At 45.3% G+C, this 17,784-nt stretch overlaps 1 protein-coding gene across 1 annotated transcript in view; it reads left to right on the top strand.

Annotated features, from left to right (window-relative positions):
* The window catches only part of agmo (alkylglycerol monooxygenase), a 42,261-nt gene extending 24,773 nt beyond the window's left edge, over positions 1–17,488 (top strand). The window contains exons 11-13 of the mRNA XM_070966746.1: positions 1,343–1,425; positions 3,906–4,011; positions 16,824–17,488. Coding sequence (XP_070822847.1) covers positions 1,343–1,425; positions 3,906–4,011; positions 16,824–16,904 — 270 coding nt within the window. The 3' untranslated portion in view covers positions 16,905–17,488. The remainder of the gene's footprint in view (positions 1–1,342; positions 1,426–3,905; positions 4,012–16,823) is intronic.
* Positions 17,489–17,784: the final 296 nt, after the last annotated feature.

The following is a 17,784-nucleotide window of genomic DNA, read 5'->3' as shown; positions in this document are numbered from 1 at the left end:
ATTTGAATTCTGTGTAAATGATCAGCGATGCAGGATTAGCTTAGCGTAGCTGCGTTTCTCAGCGGTAACTCAACGAGCTTTCGTGAACTTCATCGTAATAACAGCTGCAATAATGGCCCAAATAAGGAGTTAATCTGCTTCGTCTCAGGGGACAGCAGAATAACACAATCAGTCCGCTGCCACCAGATGTTAACTCTCCTCTCCGTCCTCCGCTGTTAATGCTGCAGTTTGACACTTCATCGCATTAAAAATTAGCACGACGGATGAAGCGAGCTCTGCAAACGTGGAAACCCCGGACGATCTGTGGAGGATTGTCTCTGGAGCGAAGCGTCCTCGGGGTTATTAAACACAGATAAGTTCACGTGACCTTTGATACCAAAATATTTCTCCACTCATTACACCTCTTGCTAAAATAACTGTGTCTGTAGCCTTTGAGCTGCCGTGCAGTGATCATTCAGCTTCACTGCACTCTGACGGTCTCGGGTGGCTCTCGCTCTGATAGATGGATCCAGGCCAGATTCCCCCTCGTCTGAGAAAACACACAGTCGTCATATCATCCCTCTGTGTTCACATGTGAGGGCTCACATGATATAACTCTTAGGGGGGCTTATGGATTACGACCATTGGATAAACACGAAGACATACGGTTTCATTGCATCCTGTTGATGGCTTGATTTTATGTTTACTATATATGGCCTTCTGGGTCTGTGCAGTATGGGAGCAGTCGGTGAGATTTGGCTGTTAGGCTCTGGATTGAGTGTCAGAGAAATATAAACCCGAGCTGACAGCCCGAAGCATCCTCGGGAGACACCGGGCTTCCAGCTGCCGCCCTCAGCCAAGGCCGTAGGTTAGAGAAGGCGAATCAGAGCGTACATCACGTTCTGTACTTCGTGTGTTTGTGCGAGTCCGTTCAGTGTGTGCGTCTCGAAAAGGTCAGCGGGAATCTGCATGAGATTTCTGCTCCGACGTTGGTTGTTTTGGCTCCGTTTCGGGGCTATCGGGATTCAAACTGCAGTCTCTTCCACTGTGGTCGAGTCCCCTGTCAGGAGCCATCTGGGATGATTAGAGCGTCCGTGTAAACCAGGCATGTCAGTGTAAAGTAAGAGGCGGATTGCATTTGCTGCAGGATGCTGTATGTGCCAGTACACTTACTCTGAAGGTCAGACATGTTTTGGTTGGCAATGCCAAGTAAACAGTGGAGCAGCCGTGCGGTTTATGACTGCTCTCCCAGTAAGGTCTCCTGTGATCGTAACTTAACCAGCCATGATATTAATTTAAGGTTTAGATTCTAATGTATTTTTTCCCGACCGCATTTCTCATGGCATGCGTGTGTTGATCCTAGATGCTGTCCCAGTTAGCCGTCCTGGGGATGACCTGCTACGTTCTGCTCACTCTCACCTCCATGGGCTACATCATGGATCAGAGGTACACTTCACGTGTTCATGTATTGCTTTTCATGTTTAATGTGAGAAAATGCGGAGGCAGGCAGAGAAGGCTCTAATTATTTACAACCCTGATGCTAAGAAAGTTAGGACGCACAAACACAAACAAACTGCTCCTGAGCCCATGCAGTGACATCCTTTATCCCATCATGTGTTCACAAAGAGCCTTTCCAGGACGCCCCTTTCATACCCAATCATGATGCTCTCACCTGTTATCAGTGAGCCTGTTTACCTGTGGAATGATCCACACAGGTGTTTCTGGAGCGTTCAACATCTTTTAGTCTGTGAAACGTGTTGCTGCATCAGATTCAGACAAAAATCAATAAAGCCGAGGAGCTCAAACTTCTGCGGCACGGTGGAGCAAGCAGGTAGTGCGCGTGCCTCACAGCAAGGTCGCTGGTTCGATCCCGGGTCGGGCGAGGCCTTTCTGTGTGAAGTTTGCATGTTCTTCCCGTGCATGCGTGGGTTCTCTCCGGGTACTCCGGCTTCCTCCCACAGACCAAAAACATGCTCATTAGGTTAATTGGTGACTCTAAATTGTCCTTAGGTGTGAGTGTGAGCGTGAATGGTTGTCTGTCTGTATATGTTTCCCAGCGATCGACTGGCGACCGGCTCAGGGTGTACCCCGCCTCTCACCCGTTGACAGCCGGGATAGGCACCAGACCCCCCGCAACCCTGAAAAGGGATAGTTGGGTATAGATGATGGATGGATGGATGGAGCTCAGACTTTAAATATATTGTCTTCGTGCTGTTTTCAGTTTTGCATCCTGACTTTTGTGCAATCAGGGTTGTTTGTCAATGGTTCCCAAGCTGGGGGTTGAAACTCTCCAAGGGGTCAGAAAATGAATGTGAAGGGTCACAAGATCACAAAAACAACATACTTCTGCTACTAAAGACAACATTTGAGAATTCGTTGTTTCAGTGAGGCATCAAACAAAAATGCGTCTCGAATGTGAAGATTTGCCGCAGAATAACTCGGCTCACTTTTGCTCTACAAATTCAAACTGTTTGATCTGTCATATGTTTGAATTCAACACTCTCAGTGTGTGACTGCAGTCAGTCTGTTTGCTGACTTTGTAAAAGGCCTCAGCCTCCTAACATCAGCCGTGAGGCAGCGGAGGTTCAGCAGGTGAACTCCGCACCTTAAAATTTACCAGCAGAAAGCAGACAGAACAGGTAGTTAGAGGCTAGCTCCTGAAGCTAGCACGCTAACAAAGCACTTCAGAAGCAGATATTTGAGAGTTTCAGTATTTCTTGTGTAGATTTAAATCTGAGTGAAGGCGCGGCAAAGCAAACGAGACAAAGGTGAATATTTCCCGCCTCGGCAGCAGATTTCTCCTTTTTAAGGCAAGGCAAGGCAAATTTATTGGTATAGCACAATTCATACACCAGGCAATTCAAAGTGCTTTACAGAAGCATAAAAGTACATTAAAATCATACATTTCAAAGAAAGAAAGAAATTAGAAGAGAATAGAAAAACAAAAATAAAATACATTTAAAGGAAAATTAAAAACAGAAGCCAGTAAAAGACAGATTTAAAGTGACGGCTCTGCTTTTGGTTCTGAACTGTTGGCCTGACAATATAAAGGATTTTTGATTATTCATAAGACAGTTTTCACTATTTTCTCACATTTTATGTATTAAACAATTGATATAGAATGAAGTTATTTAGTTGCTGCCCTATCCGGTTCCCTTAAATCTGTTTTTTTTTTTTTTTAGATGGAAAAGTCATTGAACTGCTCACGGCTTCTAAACGAACTGTGACAAAAGAGGGTTTATAGAGTGATTTCTCCTACTCTCAGTCACTATAGTTACAGGTTGTCTCATAATAGTAATAATAATTTGCAAGTAATTTAGTTTATTTAAAATCAACCACTGAAATGTCCTCGACTGAAGCGGCTGCTGTCTGTGAGATGATGCTGTTAAAAACATGTGGTCTAATTTCCATAAAATCAAAGAGGAGGACAGAACATGTGACACCCAGTGAGCTCTTAATGGCCCTTCTTTATTTTCCCTCAGCGTATGCGTTCCCAAGCAGGATTGGATGAGCTGGCATCTCTCGGGGAAGCGAAACTCTTTCCTTCTTCTTCTTTGGTTTTCACCCAGAACTCCTGCTGTGTGCTGAAACTCAGTAGCAGGAAAAAGAGAGACTTTCAAAATAAGCATGCATTAAAAATGTAAATGAGAAAAGAGGCGGTCTGAATGGGCTCTTCAGTGTCTCTTGCTGTCCTCATTTATCTGCCACGTCGCACTGGAACTGACCTCCTAACAGACCACAAGCCTCCTCATCGACGTCACTTTGAACTCAATCAGCTCTCTGCAAATTGAAGCCTCTCCAATTAAAAGCTCCATTATTCCTGTAACATCATCAGAGCATTTGTCCTCCAGGAGGTCAGTAAGGGTGAAGCTGTCGGGCTGACATGTCATTAAGCCTCCGTGTGGTTGATGTGTCCTCATGTCCAGGCCGGCGGCGGCTGTCATGGAGATGCTACGCTGTGTCATCATGGTGATGCTGCAGAGATACGGCTACATGAAGCCCCTGCTGCAGTCGCTGGCTATGCCCACAGAGGTAAGACGACCCACGGTGTGTTTCAGTGCAGGTTATAGTCACACCGTCAGTGATAACAGGTAAGTAATTGTCCAAGATTTGGACAGGCTGATCTGTACGATCCCCCAACTTAGAAGAGTATGAAGCGTCACGCTCCAGCAAGTTCAGCAGGACAGTTTTTAAGAAGGAACGATGCAGCCGAACCAGCGGTCTCCTCTTTTTTTAGCTTGTTTACAGTTTTTCCTTCGCAAAGCCGCCTACATTACCCAAAATGCAACTCTTCTGCTGACAGTTCTGTCAGAGATTCAGGTGTGTTAAGCTGGTAGCAGCTAATGTAGCCTTGAGACGCTAACCTGATGCGTAGATGTTCCTCCTCCTTATATGCTAGAGGTTTAAGATAAGACTAAACGTTTCACCTCAAGTTCCATTTAGAGCCTGTTTTGGTGCTTTTGATCAGATCACACGAGCTTCATCAGCAGATGGAGGTGAATCTGCAGATTTCCATTTTTTCTGAACGCTTTAAGGACGTCTCATCTCTGTTGGAGTCCAGTCTCGACCTGAGAAACAGCAGCTGACACAACACTCACTTCAGGGTACATTAAGCATCCGTTCCGGAGCTTTTGATCATATCATGATCTTCATTTAGGACCATTTAATTTTTCCCTTCATTTCAACACTCAGACTGTAGCACATAGTCATTTTGACGGCCTGAATATCCTTTAAATGCAGCCCTGAACCCACATCAGGACCTGATGACCTTTGAATGTCCGCTCAGAACTGTTATATATAATTTCACATAATGACAAATTGAGGAAATCGTCTGTTCGTTTGGATTGATGCTGAGCTTGGCCCCCTCGCTGCCACCCTCCATTAAAGTACTGTTGAGCGTGACCCAGAGAAGCAAACCAGCAGACACTGTGTGCAACACTGAAGCTGTCTTCATATTTTATAAGACAAAGAGCACAAAGTCAGCAGGTGGGGCCTGATTAGCCTGCTGCTTGTGCATATGTACAGTACGGTGTGAGGCGCCAATCAATAAATGTACTGTTCGCCTTTAGTCTTCCACTCTGGGAACATATTGAAAAAGTCCTCCAGGTCTTGGTAACTGCGCTCGCAGTAAGATGACTCAGTGATGCCAGCGTGCAGCGTAACATGCTGAAATCTTTAAATTAGAAAATCATTGTCTGGGAAAAGTGTGCAGGAGCCGCGTCTATGAAAGCCCTCATGAGACTCCTCGACAGCATCATGTTTCCCTGCTGTGTGTGTGTGTGTAGCCTGGCTGCGATTGTGTGTGTTGTGTGGTCTGTTTTGTGTGTGAGCTGGGTGCTAAGTCCAGCCCTGCGGCCCTGTGATCTATGAGTCCAGATGCGTCGCCCAATTGACCATAAAATTGGCGTGCCTTTCTGGCTCTGGCAGCCCGACTGTAGATGGCGGCTGACCTCTCATTACTGCCCCCCCCTCCCCTCCCCTGCGACCGCCTCTTTTTTCCCCTCTCCCTCCCTCGTTCTGCCCGCCCTCGCCGCTCGCCAGCGTGAACGAGAGCAACACTTCTGGAACCAATTAGCGCCGTCTGCCGCTAACTAGAGCTGGCTGATGAGATTTGCACGTGAGCGCTGCTTTTTATTGTCCTCTGCCTCCACATCTGCTCCGCTCAGGTGTTCACAAGACAACTCGAGGCTTTCCCACCTTTTCTTTTTCTCGCCGTGAAGTGGAATAAAACCGAATGATTCCTGGTTTTTCAAAGCCGCGTCTGACACGAGGCGCGCATCCAATCGGCTTCAGAGCAGAGCGGTGATTTACGCTGCGCGTGCTGCGCCGCTGTGTCGCTTTGGCAGCACTGTAAGTTTTATGCAACCATTTCCTTAAACGAATCATTAGGCCTCATTTCAAGTCGCAGTACATCAGCTTGAGCTAAATAAATGTCTTGCTTGCAGGTGGGGCTCATTGAAGAACCTCACAATTTACTTGAATTGGTTCCTGACGTATTTGTGCCCTTTGCTCAGAACTACAGCAAAGGGGGGAAAAAATGTGGAACCACCCTCAAACTTGAAGGGTCTTTAATGATATATGGGCCTGACGCGTGAGGTGAACGGCCAGCTCTTTGTTGCGGGGGGGGGGCGTGTTTTGAAGTCGGGCCAATCAATTAACAGTCACTCCAAACGGAGGAGGGGAAATTCACATCTAATTGTATTCAGGCTCATGACTGTACAGTTGGGAAAAGAGGGGGACTACAAAAAAAACTACAAAAACTAGGTCGGTTTGTGGTCCTTCAAACCCAGTGGTGTGATATACTGCACCCTTAAAGCTCACAGTGGTATTTATAGTGGCTCTGGAGATTTCCCTTGTAAAGCTGCAGGCTTGACCTGTAAACCAGGGCTGCCTCTCGCTCCCAGCCGCCCACTCGCCACCCAAACCCGCCACTCACACGGAGACCTCGCCGGCTCAGACGAGGCTGGTAGCCGTGTGCGACTGAGCCGGGGCTGGTGGAGCCGGGCGGGGGGCTGTGAAGTTACGGGCGTCTTCGTGGAGGATTTCAATCAGATTTCTTTTTTTAACATAAACACAAAAGATGAAAATTATGATGATGAGACTCAGTTCAATTGATTATTGATGAATTGTGAAAAAGACGTGCTGAGTGGGACGTTTCACACTTAGAAATAAGCTTGTCTGCGATGGGGAAAGTTTCTAAACTACTGCAAACACATCTCTGACATTTCTGTCCTGCAGTGGGGGACACTAACATGTCCATAAATCTGTGTGCTGATGTCTTCACTTTTAGCTAAAATATTGCACATGATAATAGTTTAGACAACACTAATCATGATATCTATCAGCCTTTGAATCACGGTGAAGCTGCCTCTGTCCACTGAGACTAAAGAACATCGTCCGGCAGCTTCTGCTGCATTTGTCACAGTCGTAGTTTGAACCTAACGACGACTCGGAGACTGCAGAGAGCCTGCAGACGATGTTCACGGGCTCTTATTATCCAGACTACGCTTCCTTTGAGGACTCATCAGAGCTGCTCCTGCTGCTGATGATGATCCACTTTTGCTGCATCTTTAGATGTCTGTTAATGTTAGAAAACACCATAAAAAACGCCCATTGAAGCTTCACAGAGCTCAAAGTGACGTCTTCAGAGTTCTGGATTTGATCAAAACCCAAAGATTTTCAGTTTGCAGTGATTTTAAAGCAGCAGCAAACAGCAAAAGCTTTCATTATTAGAATATTTGCAGGTTAATTGTCTTTTGGCACGGTAATCGATTAAGCGTCAATCATTTCAGCTCTGGGCAAAATGCCATTGTTTGAGGATCTTCAGTATGGCTGCCGTTATGTCACCTAAAAGCCCACCTAGATTTTAATCTCTGCATATGTTTGAACTGCAGTTGCCTCAATCAGCAGCTTTCAGACGAAGAGTCAACAACAACAACTTAACTTCAGAAACGCTTTTTACTGCAGGGCTGCGATACAGCGTCCTCCCTGTCTGTGTGTGTGTCCACATGTGTTCATGCGTGCTGAGCGTCGGGGGGGGGGCTGTAATGATGTAACACGTGGTTGTATTACTGTGTGGGCCTCTGGTTCGCCCGAAGGCAGGGAGACACGCTGTGTATCCCAGAGAAATTAAGCAGCTCTTCTCTCCACACGGCCACGAGCTGCCGGTGAAGTCACAGTAATTTAAGAGGAGAGCTCATAAAAATACACCTGTCTGTGGTTTAGAGAGAAGGAGCGTCTTCAAATCCAGCTGAAAGAAAACTTTGCTTGCTCTCCTTTTGTTTTTTTCCAACCCGTCATCACAGTTTTCCTTTTTTACAGTCACGAAATAAAGCAGAAATCACCCGAATACGATAATAAAAAGCTTCAACATCGTCGACTTTGCTTTCATTTCACAATATGACTGCGAAGCGTCTAATAAATGAGTTCAAGAAGTGATGCGTTAGCTCATGCAAGTTTGACACTCGAGAAGCAAATTTAAATCTACGTAATCCGGCCCAATCCAAAATATAAAAAACATCCAAAGTGTTTTCACACCTCATTAGATTTTCCTTCTTCTGGTCTCTGTGCTGATACTGTTTTCCAATCTCCAAAGAGCCCTTTTCTGTCAGACTCCCAGAGGGAAAGACCAACGCTCCGCGGCCAGAAGAAGAGGTCAGAACAATATTATGAAGTTCATGTCAAACACAAAGGCTTTATCTCCAACGCGTCACCTGGCTCGTCTGCAAAAATCGCAAATCCCGCCCCCTCTTTCCCGCCATCCCGGCCGTGAGCGCGCAGATAAGACGGCGTCCGGCGAGAGGTCGGCGTTATCTGAGAGTGTCGTTTCCACCCACCAGATCTCAGGTGCGAGAGGTCAGCCGCCTTTTCTCTTTTCTTTTTCTCCTCTTTTTTAGGGAAGCAGGAATGTGTGGTAGCAAGAAGCAGCGCTGAGGTTAACAGGATTGTTTGGAGCAATGGAAACTCAGCGAGCATGACATCATGTGAGAGCTTGCAGGAATGGAAAGGAAAGGAAATCTCCTCCCAGGGAGAAAATGGAGGGATTTGAAAGAGAAATGCTGGGTAGGCCTGTTCCGTTGGAGTAAACAGTGGGGTGGTCGAGCGTACACAGTGTGAAATATTATCACTCAATGTGCAGGGGATCGTGCCCGTCAAAGAGTAACCGCGTGGTTTATGTTGTCAAACCACTTGCCAGGTAAAGCTATGGAAATCTAACAGCGATGGGCCCTTTGGGGGTTCTCTCGCTGTGTTTAGTTTGGCTTTCGTGGGCTGAGTTTCTGCGGCCAACGTCGACTCTCTTTTGAATTTGTCTTCCTATTTGTGCTTTAATTCATGGGTGAAACACAACAGTCATCCAGTTTATGATGCGGCCTCAGAGCCAGCACGTGAACCTGATTGAACCTTTTCTTGCTGTGTTGTCCCTCCCTCGTCTGAAATGCACGTAAAGCTGATTTCACAGAAGTCCAGCGCCAATTTCCAGAGACGCCGCCTCACCGACTCAAAACACAACAAATGATAAAAGACTTTCATAAAGTTCAAGTATAAGTAAGTCAAAGATTTTTACGGTAAAATCCATCAGAGCGGCTCTGAATAAAGGCTTCGCAGCGGATTAATTGAGCAGCCTTTATTGCAGTGCAAGCTTTCATCACTCTCCACTCAGTTTATTAATCTCTCTCTCGGCCACGCTCATTGGCTTACTGGCTAACAATCACACGTCTGATATTGTAGTAAAATGAAATTCTTCATGGTCCTTTTTCACAATAGCTCAGGCTGCAGCATCTTGCCTGAAGCGAGCTGGAAAACGTCTCCGGCTGCCAGGTTCTGTGAGCGTTCGGGGGGGTTACAAGTTTGGACGCACTTCAGATCTGAGATCGCAAAATTGGGAATAGCCACTGTCACACAGAGACTGATCCACGGGAAGATCATTCCCTGCTGCGGGGGTTCAACATGTGTTAAAGCTCTACCAATTAATATTTTCAGCTTTGGCATATTTCATGGGAGAGGAAAGGGAAGCATCGATCAGACCTTTCATCTGATAAATGATCCAATCTCAGGGCCGATGAGAAATATTGCCGTCCAGGCCCCAAAGCTGGGATCGTCCACCTCCTGTGCACATGCTGAGGCGTCCTGGACGGAGACGCTGAGCCCCAGGCGCTCCTGATGGTCAGGCCACTGCCGTCAGTGAGTGACAATGTGGGTGAAAGAGGCTAATTGTAAAGCGGTTTGGATAAAAGTTCTTTTAAAATGGCGTCCGTTTACCATTTAATAGCTGATCTTATTACAACCCTGATACCAAATTTTTAATGTCTGACCTCATCAGCTTCATTGATTTTTGTAAATATCTGGGAAAGATGTGGAACGTTCCAGAAACACCAGTTTGGATCATTCCACAGGTGAACAGGCTCAAAAAAACAAAAAAAGAAACAAACTTGTATGTATATCTATGTTGTTATATTTTTTACTATTGTTATATTTTTTACTTTTTTAGTAGCTTCTTTTTAATTGATGTGTCACACACCAACCTCACCAAAGCAAATTCCTCGTATGTGTAAAATCGTGCTTGGCAATAAAGCTTTTCTGATTTCTGATCGGTGACAGGTGAGAGTGTCATGATTGGGTGTGAGAGGCATCCTGGAAACGCTCAGTCGAGTCCCAGCTTTTTAAATCAGGGTTGTAATTTTATTGCGACAGTAACTGAAAACGTTTAAGTGGGATCAGTAACATCAGCAACCCTAAATGAGGTCGGTACATGCGCTGATACACATCGAGTGTATCGATCTGTGTTTTCCTGGCAGAGATACTTCACCCTCTCACACAGCTTTAGCTGCTCCAGGGCACAGGAATTATTTTCATTTTGAGCTCCTATAGACTTTTATTTGGCCTCGTCTACCTTTTAAAACATATCCTCAAACCACATTTAAAGGCCCACTGCATGGTTCTTGTGGCGGACTCCGCAAACTTGCATAAGCGCCCGCAATTACGTAATTTTGTCTGGATCAAAATTTGAGCGTTCTGGGTCTCCAGCTGTGCCGACTGCGCTCAGCTCCTTGTTGTCTTCATCCTCACAAAAACACACCAACAATCAGATTTTAAAAATAAAAATTAAAGGAGAGAAAACAACATACGTGGCAAAATGAAGTGCCTGTAAAAGCTTTTACAAAGAAACTGCGTTCGCTCCCTCCTTCGACAGCAACATCAGCTCGCTGTGTTCGTCCACAGCTCCCGCTACAGCGTTTAAGAGAAACTACCAAACCGACAAGCATGCACGCAGTAATTGTTCGCGACAGGAGCACGTGGCCACGGAGACGGCGCGTGCGTGGGCACGTCGGCCATGCTGAGCCCTGAAGGCGCTCTGTCCGACTGCTTGACGTCTGATTCTCCAGGGCTTTGAGATGCTCCTGGGCACAGAAGTGATTTTATTTGTGACGCAGGTCTCTTGTTGGTCACATCCTGTGAACCTTATTTTCCACCTGGCAGCTTAAGATTCTTCTCCCTCCCCAAGTCTTCCTCTCAGAACAGAGCAGCAGCAGCTCAGTTTCTGTATGCACAGCATCCCTCTGCACAACCAGCCTGTTGGGTGGAATTGTTATCTTTGGAGCTAGTTTTGTTCTTTTATTAGTTAATTTGATCCTATTTCACATTTTGCATTTCATTGTCTCAGTAAAACAAACTTTAATTGGGCAGTAGATCTTCATTTGCTGTGTTTGTTGTTCTGCTAACACCTAGCTGGCAGAGATGGGATGGCCATTTTTTCTCATTGCTGAGCTGATTACAGCTGAACCTCTGGCGTCGCATTACTAATTGGCCGCGTTGATTACTGCTCTTTGGACTTGCCTTTGCATGTGGCAGAAACACAGAATGGCTCCAAGAACAGTTGGCTCCAAACTCCACAGTAGGTATGTAAAACAGAGGCTGTTTTGATTTTTATAAATATGAGTGGGTGGGTGGGTGGGTGGGTGGGTGGGTGGGTGGAGGGAGTCGGGGTAAAGAAACACCTCTCACATGCCTCCGGAGACTCATTCCTCTCTGCGTAAATACAAACAGGGGCTTGATTTTACAAAAGCAAATGCTTCCTCCTGTTTGCCTTTCATCCGCCTTCCTGGACGTGTGCCCGCTGCTCTGCCTTCCAAATTACTGCCGACGAGCGCGCTCTTCACCAACAGGTCTGGCAGCATCCTGGGAATGCAGTTACTGATGAGGTGAAGACCTCTCGCATGGTTCAGACGCACTGGATCTCATATTGAGAGCAGGAGATCCGGCTTTGTGGGGCTTTGTGGTGGCACGGCGAGTTCATGGACCAGTCGGCGTATCCGAATTTTCAGAATCACGACTTGTCAGATCAAACTGTCAAACTAGGCGGTGCTGGTGTATTGTTTAGCTGGAGGAAGTTTACCACCCGGGCCGCCATGTTGGAAAAGGAAAACCAAGCAGCACCCAACTACATCACCCTCCATCCAGAGCTCTCAGCCGTCCGGTGCGTTCAGGCGCGGCCTCGTGGATTCTGCATGTCTGTACGTTTACTGAGTGGTACCAAGCTGCTGCAGCCTGAAGCTAATGACACAGATACAGAACGGGTTTCTCTCAGGCATTCTCCTCGTGAGACGTCGTGGTCTGGGCGAGTCAGCGTTGACCTCACATGTGACCTTCTGGCAGGCTCGTGGTAAAAGAGAACAAACACCAGATGTGGAAAGAAAACATCTAAACAACTAAATTGGCGTTTCATCAGACCGCTTTGTGTTTTGCTGCACTTTCACCAAGCGGCAACTGCCGCTTCACATATGTTTTGTCTGGCTGCAGTGTGTGTGTGCGTGTGTGTGTGTGTGTGTGCGTGCGTGCGTGTGTGTGTGTGTGTGTGTGTGTGTGTGTGTGTGTGATGGTGGTATTTCTCATGGCTCTGCAGGCACTGACTCTCTGGTGGGACATTAACCTGCTCAGCGTATCCTTCCTGAGTCTGCTCGAACAACCCGAGCGCAGACTGTATATCTGCTCACCGCGAACAGACAGGAAGTCGCTCTTTGTGTGTACGTTCACGTGCACGTGTGGATTTGTGTGTGCATGCATTGTCCTCATAAAATGCTGGGATTTGTTTTAAAATCTCAAGCTTCAGCCGTGTTCCTGTGCATGAAAATAGATGAAAGAAAATGCTGCGTAAAAGGTTGAAGGATGAAGTATTAACATATATTTTATGTGGGTTATTTTCACCAATTTATCATTATATTATTTGTCCTGCTGCCTTGAACTCCACCCCCTCCGACTCTGCAGCCAGGTTAAAACAGAAAGTCCAGAATTATTTTCCGCCGCTGTTCAGTCCAGGTCTGGTGGACTGTAGGCAGCCATATGGAGAGGGAGCTCTGGAAACATCCCATTACAGGTCATATATCACACGTCTGACAGCAGCCATTCTGCCTTGTTTTCATTTCAATCACGAGTGCAGCTGCGCTGGAGAACAGCAAGGTTCTGCCATGTTAACCCGCTGAAGGCTGGAGGACAGTCGCCAGGGGCACCGAAACGCACTGCGGGGCGTTCAGTGCCCGCATGAAGCCATCTGTTCAATGCTTTGTATCGATTGGCGGCACATGGAGCGACTTGGCGCAGAGCTGAGCCGTCAGTCTGAAGGTCAATGCAGATGTGTTTGTGTTGGAGCTGCAGATGGCCGTCACTTAATTTTTATATTTGACCGTGTTTTAAGGGCTGAGGGTTTTATTTTTGTCAGGCTGCTGTAGATTTAGAACAGTGCATTGAAAACACAGCATGGACAATGGAAATGTGGAGCTTTGTTATTTTACATCTGCAGCAGGCAACAAAACTCAATGTTTTCAAGCTTCACTGTGACCGCAGCAAGACTAAAACATGATTGAAACGTCATATCTTTGGTCTTTTTATGCAAGACAGCTGAGCAAGAATAACAAAAGCCTGCATGGCAGTCATGTTATTTCAAACATACATGTTATCTGATAGAGCTGCACCAGATGCTTCAGCTGAGCGCAAACATCCATGTTAATAACCAGTTTCCACACACTAACTCGTCTCCTGCTGCTGTTTGTGTGTCGTAACATCAGCCTGACATCTGCAGACAGCTGGCAAGCTAACATTAGCTACCTGAACACACGACAGGGACAGATACGACCACGAGACGGCGGAGATGGTGTTGTAGCTGCCTCGCGCTAACCGCACCTTAACCAGCACAAGTGTTGGCTTCAGTAGAGAAAACATACGAGCTGTCTCCCCTGAGCAGGAAAAGTCAACAAAGAAGCAGAGAAATTCGACAAAAACCACATGTTTTGTGGCTTTTTGCATTACTGCTTCTAACAAAGTACCTTCTGCCCAAAACAAAGTGAGTGCGAGCCGATTTGCTGAGATCTCCACTTTGGGAGCCGCTGCCGTCTGGCCGTAGTGCTTATTTGTAGACGATCAAACCCGCTTCCTTCCACTATGTAATCTGTCCCACATGGATTTCCTACAGAGTCCATTAAAATGTAGCATAGTGGGGCGAATGGGGAGAAATGGGAGCGGAGGAAAATAGGTGCCCTTCCTTTGCCAAAACATGCGGCTTTGATAGAAACCTCTGTCATGTTTCGCTCTGTTTGAGTGAAATGTGATTTGCGAGGTTCTGCCGAGCCTCTCAATTCAAGATGGACACAATGCGGCTTGGTGTGTTTGTAGTCCTCCATCTGTTTTCCCTTCACGGAGGTTAGACTTTCAGCCGCCATGTTTGAACTGGATTTACCAGGTTATGAAAGGACTTCACCCAGGAAGATCCAGTCCAAATGTCAGGGTGATTTTTAATTTCGGTTTCATTCCTGATTTCCTGCACGACCCACAACCTCTGCAAACCTGCTGGAACCAGAGAAATGCTGAATTAAATTGGAAAACGTTGCCTCTTCCTGCTGGTTAATTCATTAATAAACACTCTCTGTCAGGTGTAGCAACAGGTGAAGTTGTAAAGTGGATGCTATTGAAATGCTCTTTTTCTACACGATGAGATTTAAGTTAAAGTAGCAAAAACAAACTGTAAAAATATCCCATTGAAAAATCCTGAAAATCAAAGTAAAAGCCCTCAATGCCGGAAAATGTACATTATTGGATTATTGACAGTGTGTAAAAATCTATTCAATGTTTCAGTTTGTTGATTTTAACTGTTCTGTGTGTTTTTGTCTTTACGTTTCATGAACGCGTCAGATGTTGACTCTAAAATCTTAGTTTTAAAGTCACACCTTCAGTACATGAACTGGAGACACTGAGGCTCTGCAAAGTTCTGCTGAAGTACAGCTCTGAAGTAAAAGTATGCATGTACAGTTTATGTATGTATGAGACTATCATGAAGGATGAAGGTCGTTTAGACCAAAGTGTTGTTTTAAAAAAAGAAACCAGCCTGAAGGACTTCATGCTCACCTGTCGCACATTCAGGTGTGCAGAGCTTAGTTTTATTTTTTCATTTATTTTAGCAGAGAATCATTACACAGCAAACCAAAAGGATGAACAAAATAATACTGATAATAATTCTTTGCATCACTGTTAAAAACACTGAAAACACTTCAGTGATCTTTCTCTCTTTGCTGTGAGGAATAAGCTCAGAATTCCCTCTTAAAGACGAGACAAAAGTATACAGAGTAAAAGTAAAAGAAGCAATTAGTAAAATAGTACTTAATTACAGGTAAAAATCCTGCATTTAAAAATCACTTCTCAGTCTTATCAGCAAAGAGTATTTCAAGTAGTAAAAGTAAGTTTTCTCCATGATGTCAGTGTTATATTTTAGTATAATAGTGGATTATTAATTATGATTATTAATGCTGCGGCTGTGGAGCTCATCTTCACACCTTTCTGTCAGGTAAGTGGAGTGAAAGCTGCAGTATTTTCCTCTGAAATGTAGTGAAAGTATATACAGTATGGAGTATTTCTAAATGTACTTAGTTACATCCACCGCTGATCCAGTTTGAAAAACTCATATCTGGACTTTAAAAGTGCAGAAATCTAAATGTTATTCGGCACAAAACGAAGGCGGCCATGATTTGAGTCTCTTCACGTCCTCGATGAATCTTTCTTCTTTCTCTGTCTTTCGTCCACGGTGACTCTGGCCTCTCGGTTGGGGGGGGGGGGTGTCTCAGAGCAGGTAACGTGGGTTGAAAAGCAGAGAGAGGCCTGCGTTGCGCTCGCCCTCTCAGAGGAAAACAGCTGCCGCGTCCGCGAGGAAACGCTGCTTTTTTTCCCATCAGGCTGCTCTGCCTGTGATGGACAGCGGTCTGGTTTTGGCTCCGGTTGCGATGTAGGATGTAGTTTATGGGCTAGAACGCAGCGAGGGGTGGGGGCGAGGGCTGTTTCTGGCAGAGCCCCCTCTCTCTGGATAGCGAGGTCGCGCATGACGGTGACCCCTCTGACCCCGCTGTGAGAGCATCAGGGGAGGAGGGCCGGTCCTTAACCTCTGAGCCCCCCCCTACATCATCCTCACTGTTTTCTTTCAATTAGGAATTCACTTTCAGTGTTTGCCTTTCTGCTCACCGGCTGGAAATGATACCCGTCACACTTTTTAAGTCCTTTCTTTTTTTTTGGTAATCCATCTGGCTTTTAATCACTGTAACTTTTTGCAGCGTATAATTTAGCTAATGCCATCATCCACAGGAAGTCAGAGCGAGCGCATACTTGACTGTCGACCAACATCAAAAGCAATAACAGCGAGGAGGACGAGTGTCCGCACGCTGGGACTGTTAGCAGCTCCTGAAGGCGGGGTCCGCCTTACTGAGCGGTGGGAGGGGGATAAATCAGGCCTTTAATAGAGGAATTATTTTTAAAATCCATGTCATGAATGACTAAATGCTTATAAAATATGCAAGAAAAGCGTTCAGGTTTCAAAGTTTGCAGTTCTGTCGCTGTAATAAGGTGCAATTTTAAACCTTTCTGATGCACACATGCCAAATTTCCCTCGTTTGAGCTTCTCAAATATGAGTATTTGCTGGTTTCATCACCCTCTATGATCATAAACTGAAAATCTTGGGCTGTTAAAATAAATTACTTACATATGTCAAAATAAGTAACGTTATTTTTCTTATTATTTTCTGATATTTTCCACACCAAATCCATCGATTGAGAAAATAACATGCAGATTGATGTATAATTAAAATAAAATGATCCTCCAAAAACACTGATAATTTGATATATTGACATTTATTACTTATCGTCCACCTTCAGACTCTCTCAGACCTCCGTCCTCATTCGACCTCTCGCCGTTTTCATCAGTTTCCAATGCTTCACTAACGCTTTAGTTCATCAGCTCGGCTGAATCAGGTGTCGCCGCCGTCACTGTGGAGGAAACATGGCCTCTGATCTCACCCTCTGTCTGTGTTGTCCAGGCCTTTGTCTCCCTCTCTCTGCTGTACTGGGCTCTGCAGACCATCTCTCCACTGCTCAGCATCCAGAAGAAGGCCGTCTGAGTCGAGACCAGACGACACGGACCAGTTTTAGCTTTTGAAACCTGTAATTATTAATATAATTATGTTTTACACTGTACGTATAACTGATGAAAGTCTGTTTAGAATTAAAGCTTCATCATGTAAATTAACTATAAGATACTGAAGGTGCTCAACATTGTCTATCCAATGATGCATTTCTGCTGATAGATTTCTCTATTTAAATGGCTTTTGTTCTGACAGAGGTGCTGCACTGCCAAAGAGTAATAATAGTAATAATAATAATAATAATGATATCTTTGTTTGTATAGTGTCTTCATGCAGGAATTGCAGCTCAAAGTGTTTTACAAAAAGAAACCACTTGCACCAAGCGAGAGCTTTACATGGAAAAGACAGAATGGACATGAAAACAGAAACAGAAAAGATGGAGAATGAAGCACTAATCAACTCACATTTTTATGTTTTACCTCGCCTTTACTATGCAACATGTACCTCTCACAAACCTAATGCTGCTCATACTGATGCCTGTTAATTTCACCCCTGGCTTGCGCTGCGCTGTACAGTATATTGCTTTTCTCATTGCAATAAAACATCTGTAATTTTGCTCTACGTGTCTGCAGTTTGGATTTCCTGAAAATGCACGCAGGCCAGACAGAATCTAAAAACAAAATGAAAGCCTGGAGGTTGTGCAGCTCGATGACAGATTCTCCCAACCTCCGCATCGAGTGTGGGCGTGACAAACAGGCCACAGCAGATGGCGCCATTATCCCCCATCGCTTTAATGATGAGCAACAACGGCAGTCAATAAAACCTAAACATCAACGTATCTGAGAGACATTGAGGCATTTAAGGTGAGCAAACACGAGCAGGACATTTGTTAAATTAAATATAAGAGATTGTAATT

Source organism: Chaetodon trifascialis, chromosome 7 (genome assembly GCF_039877785.1).
Source record: "Chaetodon trifascialis isolate fChaTrf1 chromosome 7, fChaTrf1.hap1, whole genome shotgun sequence".
NCBI classification, from domain to species: Eukaryota; Metazoa; Chordata; class Actinopteri; order Chaetodontiformes; family Chaetodontidae; genus Chaetodon; species Chaetodon trifascialis.
The sequence above is the reverse complement of the archived record's forward strand: the minus strand, read 5'-3'. Positions and strand labels throughout refer to the sequence as shown.